The sequence below is a fragment of the Punica granatum genome, chromosome 3 (genome assembly GCF_007655135.1).
Source record: "Punica granatum isolate Tunisia-2019 chromosome 3, ASM765513v2, whole genome shotgun sequence".
Lineage (NCBI taxonomy): Eukaryota > Viridiplantae > Streptophyta > Magnoliopsida > Myrtales > Lythraceae > Punica > Punica granatum.
The window spans coordinates 35,656,543-35,669,625 of record NC_045129.1 but is presented as its reverse complement, the minus strand read 5'-3'; the positions used below and the strand labels follow the sequence as shown (position 1 = coordinate 35,669,625).

The 13,083-nt window shown below is 40.6% G+C and overlaps 1 protein-coding gene across 4 annotated transcripts; it reads left to right on the top strand.

Annotated features, from left to right (window-relative positions):
* The first annotated feature begins 8,344 nt into the window (after nt 1–8,344).
* Nucleotides 8,345–12,131, top strand: LOC116202003. Of its 4 annotated transcripts, none has more exons than XM_031533511.1 (9): nt 8,345–8,635; nt 9,054–9,376; nt 9,987–10,461; nt 10,806–10,917; nt 11,048–11,157; nt 11,381–11,466; nt 11,548–11,657; nt 11,764–11,796; nt 11,899–12,131. In XM_031533511.1, exons 2-9 carry the CDS (start codon nt 9,283–9,285, stop codon nt 11,947–11,949), a joined length of 1,071 nt encoding a protein of 356 aa, XP_031389371.1. In that variant the 5' UTR covers nt 8,345–8,635; nt 9,054–9,282; the 3' UTR covers nt 11,950–12,131. The 4 variants fall into 4 exon arrangements, with proteins under 4 accessions (XP_031389371.1, XP_031389370.1, XP_031389369.1 ...); XM_031533510.1 differs by having other exon boundaries at nt 8,351–8,635; nt 9,096–9,376; nt 10,800–10,917; XM_031533509.1 differs by having other exon boundaries at nt 8,351–8,635; nt 9,000–9,376; nt 10,800–10,917.
* The last annotated feature ends 952 nt before the right edge of the window (nt 12,132–13,083 follow it).

Here is a 13,083-nt window from a genome sequence, read left to right as displayed (position 1 = left end):
TTCCTAGCCTAGACAAGCAAGAAAACATGCTAGGACGCGGTGCTAATCCAACTATGCATGTGTGGATTTGTTTTAATCTTGTTATGTATAGCAACACTGCGGCTTTACTGATTATACTAAACACGTGTTTTGACCCAAGATTTGGTACTTAGAGTTCCACCTAACCACTTTCTAACGTTTAATTAGGTCGTGTGAATGGTTTATCAGGTTTTGCATGTTTTATTGCGAAGATACAGATCTAAGTCCTCGAATCAACGGTAAAATGACAGAAATATCCAAATCGAGTGAATAGTGCTATGCAAATAAGACTTGCTCTCGAGCGAGCTGCCCCTTCTCCACCTGTGACATGTGGTGTTTCGATCACCCTAACGCCTAGGATGTTGGCGATTCTCGAAAAGATAATAATGCCCTTGGACCGTAAAATGTGTTAAAGTGTTCGAGCAAAATTGATATCATATGACACATACTATCGAAAGTCGGTAGCCGGTGCCGATCGATCCCTTGGATCCATTGGGGTCATGCGGCCTCGAAAGAGCCGAGAAAATGATCGTTCTGCCTAAGAGTGGTCTATACCTTTTACGGTTCAAGGGCGTAACCGTTGTTTCGTGAATCGCCGACTCCTTAGACGTTAGAATGAACGAAACATTTTGACTCACGGTCGGATAAGGGCGGTCCGTTCGGGCACAAATGTCATTTGCATAGCCCTCTTCATCCATTTTTAGTGGTTTCTGTCAACCTACCATAGATTCGGGTAGTTAGATTAGGCTTCTCTACCATAAAACGTGCAAAAAAAAACCCGATTAACCATTCACTCGACTCAATCCAACATTAGATAATGGTTAAGTGGAACTCTAGGTTCCAAATTTAGTGTCAAAACACGTGTTTGGTATAATCAGTGAAACCACAATATCGCAATACATAACAAAACTTTAAAACAAACCCACACATACATAGTCAAATTAGCACTGTATTCTTGATTGTCTAGGTTAGGAAATTTCTTGCCAATTAATCCCGGTTAATAATTGGTTAAATCATGTAAACATGGCATAATAACATAATTTGTCTGTATTTATCAGTTTTCGTCTATTTCTATCAATTTTTCTTTGTTTTCTGTTAATACTTGCTGATTTGTTGCGGTTCATGCCCAAACTTGTTGGTCACGCTTTGTACAAGGTCCAACGCTCCAAACTATCGATCACGGGGTCCAATGCCCCCATGCACATCGAGCGCGTGCAACCCGAGCGCGGAATGTGGTCTAGTCTAGAGTCATCGCCTCGCTCCAAGAAATGTTTATGTGGAAGATGACTTGGGTCGGATGTGTGAATCGTGGTTAGGCATTGCTCGGGAGCTCGGCCGGTCCAACGGTCATCTCGAGGATCAATCGGCTCTCTTGTCATTCGTCGGTCCGGTCGGACCCGACCCGCAGCTCTTTGAACCCGCGTTGCCTTAATTTATTTATCGGTTATTCAAAACCTCTCGGTGAGCTAGAGCGGAATATTGACCTAATGCAAACTGATCGAGATCCATGTATTGTACTCCTTTATTCTGTAATTATTCGAGAGCACATTGTAAGAATTTTATTTGTACATTCAATTCATTCATTGTAAGGATCTCCAGTCGGCGAGTAAAAGGTTCGAGAGTCGAATCGATCGGGTCGAACTAATTACCCGTGGACGAGTAAATTCATTGCTTCGCAGTCTCGGTTCAAGCGGAAAGTCGACCGATATGCTCCAATCAACCGATGCACGAGGATAGCGAACCAATTCCTCGACATGTGAACTTACTCCTCTCTCAGGTCCTTGCCCCAATCCGATCAGTTCATTGACTTTACGATGTCAAAACGGGCAAGAAGAGCGCAACCTAACTCACGCGGTAAATGAATAAAAAATGGCCAGCCTAATAAGCTAGAGTATCGAAAGGGCGTGCGCGATTTAGGCCCGCACGTAATAGAATCTCCGAACTCGAAATTTTCGGCTCCTCATGACCATTGCCTTTGCAATTAGGTGTATCTCATACCCCTAGACCCGAGCAACTCATCGACCCTCAACCTTTGGGTTGTAAACAGGTAATGGCGAGTCATTCTCACGCGTATCGTCGCGCGTCCCCAGGAAAGTGGACACTCCCAAGCCGCGCCGCAGAGCGCGGATTGCGTGCCCCGACGAGATCGAGATTCGAGTGAGCACAACTTAGCGACTCCACTTGGGACACTTAGAGGGTTTGGGCTCGATTCAGTTTGCTTGTTCATTTACCGCTTTCCGTTATTCACCTTTTATCCACTTACGCACATTTATTTTATGTATTTGCATTACTTATCACGCTAGTTTTAAGTATCCATGGGTCGCGTCCCACGACCGATGATAGAAGCGCAAGTTAGATAAGGGTTTCGAGTAAGGGTATGTTGCACGGTTAGACCGTCGATTAGGCCCCCAAAGAACCCTGCTCGATTTCCAAGAATTCATGCCCTTGAGTCTGGAGCCCCCATTCCTAGGTAGCATGGTCTTTGTAACACCGAACCATGCATCATGCTATGCCTCCGTGCAAGCCTTCAACTTGGCTTCAACAACAATCCATTGAGTCGGCCTACACGCCATTTGCGTCTTTTTTTCGGTTTTTTTAGAGCGATGTACGAGTACTTTGTAATTTTAACTAAGCCGTGGACATTTATTTTTTCGCGCGCATGTGTCACATAATTTTCAAAACTAGGGCATTATTTGCGTTGACGAATTCCAAGACGATTTTACTTTCATTTTGGCAAGAGATGCTGCACTCGATTTCATGTCCGCGCTTCGATAGAGTCACGCCACCACTCGAGGAGATCAGCCACATATGGATAGCCCTGCGCTCGGTTGACCGTAACTACGTCCGCGCATTCGTGGGTGACATGCCCTTGCTATCTACCAAGAATATTGACTGGAATTTCCTTGAGGCCGCTATCGCATTTTGGAACAAGTAACACGCCGTCTTTGACATTCAGGGTACCGAGCTCACACCGACCATCGAGGAGTATCGGACCCTTATCAACCGGACTGCGATTACACGCGACATTGTAGAGCCCAACATCTATACTACCCGACCTATGTTGGTCTCACGCCTACTCGGGGTTCAAACCACCCGATTAAACGCCGAACTGGCATACTCCGGAAGCACGGAGATAGCAATCGAGAAAATCCTCCTTTTCATTCAATCTCGAGTGCACAGGGTTCAAGGGGACATTTTACGCAAAGATTTATTCCATGTTTTTTTACTATTAATCTTTGGGACTCTCTTATTCCCTCACTCGCGGGATCTTGTCGATGCGACCTTAGCCGGCGTCATTCTCCAAGTGGTCGGAGGGCGTGAGTATGAGGTAGCCCTCGTGCTGAGACCATTCGGTCCCTCAACTGCGTTATGAGAACGCGCGACCAAAGGATAAGAGGATCCCCAATCCTTTTACAAATTTGGCTTCAAAGCCATGCAAGATCCTTTGGCCTTGTGCGTCCGGTTATGTATTTCAGTGGCCTAGAATCAATCTTTTATCGATTGCTACCTCTTATGTTTGTGGAAGAACGCAATATTTTCGAGTGGATGAAAATCATTCGTGAAATGTCACTCAGGGCCTTTAAATGGCATGCCGCGTGGATATCATCTAGACCCATGGCCCTGAAGTGTCCCGATTTTTATGGAATCCCACTTGTAAGTCATGTGGGTCCACCACTTATTTTTCGGTGCTAGTAATGAGACAACTTTGAGGCATACAGAGGGTTCCCGAGAATACGGCGCGAGAAAGGTTCGAGCATACTTGGCAGGAAGACTAGACGACCGTAGATCACTGGCAAGCTATTGAGCAAGTGATGACTGCATGGCGCGTAGTAATCATCGAACGACCCTACTTCCCCGAGCACCCAACTGACTCAGTGTACACACAAAGAACCAGTCACATATCCGTTGATTCCATAAAATACCGAAACTACAACCCTCAATCTCCCATTGATTCTTTGAATTCCTAGGAAACTGATATCAAACTCAAATCGAATTCAAGAATGGGTGAAAGAGCATGGAAGCTCCAAAATTTATTTATAATTTTGAAAATTGTCTTAGCCCTAGAGCTTACATCGTTTAAATAGAGAAAACAGAATTATAATGGACGAAATAAAAATATTCTTTAAAATAAATGATTTTTCAAAAATAGCAAAAAATTCCTTAATAATATAAAATTTTCTGTTTGAGGCCATAAACGATGAAATTTAGCTTAAATCCCATCTTCTTCACGGCCGAGGGCGGTGACTTTTGCTCCGAAGGCCGTTTCCAGACAAGGTCATCAAACGTTGTTTTTCTCCATGTATCGATTTGCCGCTTCTTCTGCCATATCAGTGTCCCCTCTTGATCACCACCACTTCCATCTTAAACCTCAAGGCGAGGACCGTTCAGCATCTTTGTGATCTCATTTTTCAAGAGTTCTCTATGATCATCAATCTCGTATTGATCATGGGATGGCTTTGTGAGGAGATTCGAAAACCCTCCTTCCCTGACTAACGGAGAAGCACTAACTTGAGTAGCATTATAATTTGAAGAGGATAATGCAGTACCAGTGGGAGACATGGTTGGATTAGTGAAGTACGGAAACGGCAATGGAAGGCTCACCTCCGGACTGTTGTAAGACGGTTGAGTAGTGGCACGCAGAGGGGTATCCCAGGGGTTGTTGGCAAAGAAGCCACTACTAGGGCTAGGATTTGGGACTTGGATGCTAGCACTGGGGTTAGGGTTTGGGCCATGAAAGTTAGGAACGAGGTTGGGTTTTGAGTAATGGAAGTCGGTATGGGCATTCATGTTTGGGACCTGGAAGTTGGTGCTCGTGTTCTTGTTTTCAAGGCAATTGTTGTGATTCTTGGAGGCATTAATAGTCTGGAGCCGCGTCGCTTCTTGCATTATGTCCAAGAAAGCTTTGATGCAGACGTCGTTCACGATGTTTAGGATGGTGGACATGATCTCGTCACAATTCTCATAGAAGAATCGTAGGGAAAGAGGGGCGTCGGTGAGTCTCAGGGTCATGGGTATCTGCTGCTGGTCATTCTCAGGTGGTAAATCCTTGTGCTCGATGTACATGAGGCACGTTGCAGCCTCATCTGCTAGGACACTAATCATGCCATCGGGAAACTTGAGCATCTGGTTAACCAGGTTTCCCTTGTGGCAGCCCAACCGCTCAAACCAAATCCATAGGGCCATCACGTGCATCGACCCCACAGGGTTCCGATGGAGGTGGATGACGAGACGGGTGTAGACGGTGCGGTCTATGTTGTAAAAGTTGTTGATCTCCTTCTGGGTTATCACAAATGGAGCCCATGACGTGGAAGATGAGGGGGCAGGAGCACTGATAGGGAAGGCGGCGGAGGAGGAAGATGAGGAAAGGACGGGGTAAGTGATCGCCATCTCTTGCTATCGCTCTTGGAACTAAAACCAGAACCGAGCGATCGAGGTCGGGATTAGTGATGATGGTGTGAAAGTGAGGAGGGATGAGTAGGGTTTTATAGCACTGGTTGGGACCATAACCTTAGTGTTGTTTTGGAAATGACTGTTCGCTAATGCATTAATTGTACACGACGGGGCCAAAATGGGTAAAATCAATGACGCATTTTTTTTAATTAGGGTTTTTTCAATTAATCTACGAATTTATTGCTTGAAATTGTCCAAAAAGGGTCAAATTATGGTATGTGACGGTTTACGGTGACGGTTGGCAGAAGGTCATTTGAGCGGTTTCACATATTCCCGCCATGCAAGAGAAAAGTCACACCCCATGCAATCCTGTTGGCGGATACGTGTATTTTTGTCACTATATTTTAAACTTTTTTTTTCATTTGTTCTCAATTCAAATAAAGGAAAAAAAATATCAAATGGAAATTCCAGTTTAATTTATTGCCATATAATAATGGGTTGTGTCTTCTAAAGCAATTCGAGTTTGACTAGTGATGACAGTGCCGTTTGACACACTTCTTCTCTTCCTTCTTAATTATCTCTAAGTAATTAGATTTGAACGCCATAACTGAGAATTTAAAAAAAAAATCCCTCGTTCAAACTATAAGGTGTGAGTGTAATATAATTGACAAACCAAATCACGCGTATTTATTTTTATATCATTGATTCCGTTTTGTTCGCTGTAGAATCAATATGCCCATAAGCTTACATAGCGAATCGATGATTAGATGACGTTATCATACATTACGAATATAGTCAATAAACCCTCGGCTAGCTAACTGACTGACGACCATACCGTTTTACAAATAGACTGTTTAACGAACATTTTTTTATCTGTTGTAGTGCCAACATTGTAACCGTCTGATTAAAGTGCTTAATTAAGTTTATCCAACTAATTATGCAGGATGTCACTATTGATCAATAAAAAACAGTATAAATAGATCCATTCCTTATACTAATAAGGGATAATTCGTCATTATAGTTAGAGTTACTGGTCGCTGACAATATTATTTTGATTTTGACATATATCGATGGCTAATGTCATCTAATTCAATATCTAACAGCAACTGGAAATTTTTCATTTAAAGGGAGGAGAATTGATATTAGAATTAAAAAAAAATTAATTGATAAAAAAACCTTCCAATTAAAGAAAAGAGAATTAGAAAACTGTTTCATATACTTCTCTAAATTGCTTTGAATTTGGGGATTAGAAAATTCTCTTTTCCTAAAAAATAGTTCTTTATTTTACAGATTTTCATTTTTCACGAAAATTTTCTAAAAGATTGAAAATTTTTCTCAAAGTAAACGGGGTATAAGAGATTCCAATTCTCCAGATTTTCGATTTTCGCCGAAAGGTTTTTTTATCCCCCTTTTTTTGCTATACTAATGCATGGACTTCCTAGTAAAAACCGGGGGTGGGGGGTTTGTTGGAGGATAACTGGGCAATTACATGCTTTTGCCTCTTGTTTTGTTTATAACCAAGAAAGAAAGGTGTTCAAAAGCTAGGCATGAACTTTCTAATTTGCTTTGTTTATAGCCAATTTTGTATTTTTCATTTTCCATCTGCTTTCCACAGATCTTTTTCTCCTATCCTTACAAATTTCACAAAAACATAAATAATTTTGATCTTTTAAAAAAAGAATAGCGAACAAAAGAGAACTAAAGAGTATCGGGACCCATCGCTAGCTATCATTGGCCTCAGAGATGTCATTGAGGCTAAGTGTGGTGATGGTCGACTGTGTGACCCACCACCGGCAACCTCGTAGTGGTGGCATTGAAGGCCCTAGCGACTTAGCCGAGCGTGATAGTATCGAGATGGACCCCCATGGGATTGCTCTATCTCTCACTCTCTTTTTTCACGCTTATAGAAGGGGAGATAGATGGTGGTGATGGGCCTAACCCATTGCTATTTGCCTTTGTAAGATCGTCGGGGGCAGTAGAAGTTGTCATGCGTCCTCTTCGGAGGCAATGGTCGTCATTGTTGGCCCTCACTTCCCTTCTTCTCAATTGATATGTTGTTTTTCCTTTTATTTTGTTATTTTTATGATTTTTTTAAATTACTTGTTTTTAGTTTTAAATTATTTATTTTTATTTTCAATATTATCAAATATGTTTTCAGAGTTAAAAGAATATACTTGTGAGGAAAAGGTAAAGGAAGTTATTTTTTAAATATAACTGTAGTTTGACCTCGGAACTGGTGGATGTAATTAGATTTGCCTCACAACCTTCAAAATTTTGCACTATACTCTCCGACCTAAAGTGAAAAATAAGCATGGTGACCCCTATCAATGGAAATAGAGACTTCTCTTCTTTCTATTCAAGGGACCAAATTCCATAACATCTTTCTTTGGCGTTAATACTGCGACTAGAGTGCTCTTAGTATCTATGAAAATCATGTGCAAGGTACTACAACTTTGAATAAATTAGAAGTTCAAAACAATACGAAATGACATTAAAAAAAATGAGAATAATTCGGATTTGTTAGAAAACTGAAAAACTTTGGTATTTAATAACTCTTAAACTACTCAATAAAATTCAGATCAATGGTGATTTTCTGATATGTTATTTTCCATTTTAAATATTTATGCTATTAGATCTTAAAGGTTGCAAGGAAGTTATGTGTCTTTACAACACTTAATTACATTGAGCTGTTTAAGAGTTATAGTATAAAAAAGTTTTCAATTTTGTAACAAAACTCTTTACATTTCGGTCCCCTTTTTTATGTCATTATATATTCATGATAAACTTTAAAGTTTTAAATTTTAATGAAAGGGGTACCATGCTTATTTTTCACTTAGGCCAAAGTTATAACGCCATATTTTGAAGGTTAGTGGGCAAATCTAAAAACACCCTATAATTCGAGGGCAAACTGCGTTTATATCGATCTTTTACAAATAAACAATATAAATGTATATATTGGAAGGTACATGCTTAAATTTGAAACAACTCTCGATTTTGGCCATAAACAAAAAAGGAAGCCGAATTGTTTTGTAATTTCTCTTCATGCTTAAATTTTTTTATTCAAAATCTGTTTTTTTTTTTCTTTTTGTCATTTTGATATTATCCGACCAAGAAGTACGGCCGGTCTTGACCAAGAATGGGGCACCTATACTAGAATTGGGACCAGCTGGGCTGAAGAATCTCCCGGACCACCGAAGGGGACCTCGGAGTTAATCTCAACTTCAAGGTATTCTGTTCCCTTCTTAAACGTAGTTAGCCTTTTCTTTTGTTGGGCTTCTGTGAACTCTAAATTGGAAGCTTGAAGTTGAGATTAACTCTAAGTGTTCGACAAAATGCTTAACTGAAAATCGTGTAATTTACTAATTGTATTTTGAAACTGAGGCTTGGATAACAAATATGTGTTTTACCCCTTTGATAGAAATTACCAGAAGGGCTTACCCTTTTTTTTTTTTTGCGCTGGGATACCAGAAATGATAACGGTTGTTTCTTGTAATATAAGATACGATGATAAATGATACTTGGGACTGTTCTTTATAGACAGTTTATGGCCAATCTATGTGTCTTCTTTTACAATCTTTTTACTTGTGAAGGTGAAGATTATGGTTCTGTACTCTCTAATCTTTGGCCTCGAACATTATTTATAGCTGCTGCCTTCTTTCCTTCCAATATCCTGTAATCTCCAACAGCCACGGCAGGCGTCCTCCCTCCTCGGTAACCACACTTGTCACCTTCTTCTCCCCCTCAACAACGTTGTCCTCTACTTTGCTGGAGCTTCGCTGTCCTCAGCGAATCTGAAGATAGATAAGAGACTGAGCCTATCAGAGGCTGACATTGGAATTAGTCGCTGAGCTCAGCATAGAAGAACGGAGACTAATGGACAGTAGTACAAGGTTTCTCTTCAGCAATGGCACTTTTTTGCCGACCTACGAAGTCCCTCCTGTTTCTTCCTTCCTCGAAGCCCATCCCGGTATGTGTGCACTCCCCCCTTGTATCCGTGCATCCAACTCTCGTTTCTTTCATCAAGTCATTATTTGGCAGCATGATTTTCTTTTTTATCACAGATAATTGTTGCGTTTAAGAAAACAATTCATGTAAAATAATTACAACATGTTTGATTAAGCGGGCTCTTCCGACTGTCTGCTCCATGTCAATGGTGAATTCCCTGCGCACAGAGTAATTGATATGAGCTTTGACCAGTTGCTCAAATGGGTATAAAAATTGTACACCTTTTTTTTTCTTTTTTGCTGATGTGCATCCATATCGAGGATATGTTAGGGTGATGATCATGGTCATTCATAATGTTCTATTTTTCGGTCAGTACGAGGTTATGTTTACATCAAATGGAGCGCAAATACTAATGTCCGCCTAAAAAGATGCTTTAACTAATGTAAGAAATGAATGGAATGTTGACCAATTAAAGAATGAAATTGAATAATATTTTAATGATATTGTCGTGAAACTGCATTGTTGCTTGATTTCGGCTTTTACCAAATGGACCAAAATTGCATGGGACAAGAATATGTGTTGTGTAAGTCTTACTTGTATTGAATTCTAATGATAACCTATATTTGGATTAGGTGCTTATACAACCACTAGGACTCACGACAATGCCTCATGTGTATTGCTATGGGAACGGCATTTGAAGAGACTTGCCAATTCTGTAAAACTACTGTTCGATAGCAGCCCTAAGGTTTTGTTTGGAAGATCCAGTTGGTCCACTGCTCATTCATCACTGTCAGCATCGATAAAATCACCCCAGTTTGAGTTGATTATTCGGTGTCTAGTCAATGAAAATATGAGCAAAGTGAAACCTGTCGTGACCAAGGATACAAACATTGGGCATGAATGGGCCATCACAATTCTTATTAGTGGGAATGCTGAGAAGTTAACTGGAACTGTGAGTTTAGATGAAGAGAAGCTCTCCAGGGCTCTTGATGTTCATATTCATGTTGGCCCGTATATTCCAATGGTATTTGGTACTATTGGAGCCCGGTTGGCTTTGGCCGGGCGAGGAAGGATTATTGCAGCTGCAAAGCATTCAGATTGGGTAAGGTCAGTTAATCCCACTTAATTATATTAATGGAAGAAGACATTCTCCCTTTTTTTTTTTTGGCCAAAGTAAGAGGACACTCTTTATGGCGCCATTTAAATAGTGGAAGTATGAGGAAGTAAAATTTTTGAGTTTGAGGGTACTAACCTTTGTTGCCACTGGAAACGAATCTAGCTTTCATTGTCTGTTATTTCAAGACCTCAGCTATCTAAAGTATTACAATAGTTTTCAGGGAACAAAATTATATTTTGCCTTGTAAAGAGGGGCTTTTCCTTTCAGTACCATATCCGGTTTCTCTTTACTCAGAATCATTATGCTAAGATTTTTATAAGCGGAGCAGGAGCAGGAAGTCTTTGGAGAAGTTGAGGCCTCCTTCAGTGAATGAGTTGTTGCTGTCAAATGATGGTGATCATATACTCGAAGGATCAGTGACAAACTTCTTTGTTGTGTGTCGCAGGGTAGGCATTTTAGTAACTTTGCTAACTGCTTAGTTATAGATTTTGTCTCCATAGACTAGACTTTTTAAACTGTAAAATGGACTCTCCTCTCACAGATTGTTTTTTCCCTTGTTTTTCCCTCTTTTTGCAGGTTGAAAAATCTACGGATGTAAAGGGAAGCACCTACTCCTCTTTTGAAGTACAGACTGCTCCCCTTGGTGATGGAGTTCTTCCTGGTGTCATAAGGCAACTGGTCATTGAGTAGGCTCTCTTTAAGCTGATCTTCCCCTATATATATATATTTGTTTTTCCTGTAATGTCTTTCTTGTGTTAGTGTTTACTTATTAACTAATTTAAACCAGATTTCTGACAAGCAAAAAGGGAAAAAAAAAATGGCTTAGGAAACCTGTGGAGGTTACAATCCCAATAAACTTACAATAGCGCTCCTAAAACTAATCAATGTTGTCATTCGCGGTATTTGTAGAGTATGCTTGGATAAGGGAATACCAGTCAAAGAAGTTGCTCCTTCGTGGTCCATTCATGAATGTTGGGAGGAGGCCTTTGTCACAAGTAAGTTTCCTTCCATAGGAACAGATCTTTCCTGGCATTCAATAGTTCAATTTCGAGTTAAACTGGTTCTGGCGGCTGCAGGTAGCTTGCGGCTTCTGCAGCATGTGGAAAGCGTTAGAGCTCCGAGCACATGGGATCCATCAGAATCGAGAAGCTGGAACGAGATAGAGTGGGAGGAGAAGCAGTTGAAGGTGTGTCTCATTATTCACCAGTTTTTAGGTTCTTTCAAGTCTTTAACTCGGTCGAATTGTTCATGGCTTGAAAGTTATTTATTCTCCCATTGTCTGATTATATCAGGGAGGCCCTGGGATGATCACGACGATAATTCAGGTGATATATATTAGCATAGTCATTTTTTTTTCTTATAATCCTTACCATTTGGAAGTAAGCATGACAAAGCAGTAACCTTCGGTTCTTTTATTTTATGAGCAGGAGGAAGTCACGGCGAAGGCATTTGCTGAGGGTTACTTGATGACTTCATGACTCATAAACTGAATTCATCCAGATGCATCTGACAGAAGATTAAAGCAAGATGGAAAAATGTAGGTAACTAAGGAATTTTCTGCTGTAGAAATCTGTAAAAAGCAAAATCTCGACATTGACGTGGTTATAAATGACATGATTGAACAAGAAATAAAGACATAGCGGCATTTTGTTATCAAGAACTATTGATCCACCATTACAATCAGCAAGTTAAGATTCTTGAAGCCAATACATCCGAAGGAACAACTAATGTAGTATCAATGTATAAGATTCTTATACACAATCAGCACATGGGCATGGCTGAGGGCTGCATGAATTCTTTCTTAGGGATCAAGCAAGTCTCGAAGGATTCCTATTTTCTTAGTAGCCATGGGAGAGAGCATTATGAGATGATTCTCAAGCAGATGCCAATTGATATTGCAAAGTATAACGAGGAAGAGTGGGTACCTTCGCTTTTAGAAGTTGTCCGGATTATAAAATGGTTATCTGGATAATTGATCCTTGCAGTAAAATGAGCATAATTTTCCATTTATATATAACAAGTGAGTAGCCGGAGGATAACGGGAATCATATGAGATCTCTTCACTGTTAGTTTTTCGAGCATAACTTGTGAGTACCACTTCCAACTCAGGAGAAGATCACCTTTGACTTCGAAAACCAGAGTTGTTTGCATGCATTTTATGAACAACAAGAGCATATTAAGAAACATTGATTTCGCTTTTGCGCTACTAAGCCGAGAACCAGCAGTGACATCCCCGTACTTGTCGATCACTTGTTGATAGAGATGGTGTAATCGAACGAGAATCAAGTTATCACCATCTTCTATGTAAGACATCCCCAACGCTGATAGGATGGGGCATGTTGACTTCACCTTCTACAAACAACATGGTCCTTGAACTGTCTAAAGGCCTCATCTGAGAATTTGAATATAGAGACATATCCCGCGTGTTTATTGAATTATTTGCCAGCATCTTCTTGTACCTCCTTGTCATCGTTGCTTAAAGACTCGGTTATCTCGTCACTGCTCAAAATAACGTATTTTCTACTTGCTACTTCTGCAGCCTTGGTCCTGATTTCGCTTTCCTCTATCCCTTCAGTGGCCTCGTTCACTTTTGCTTTCTCGGCATCTAGAGA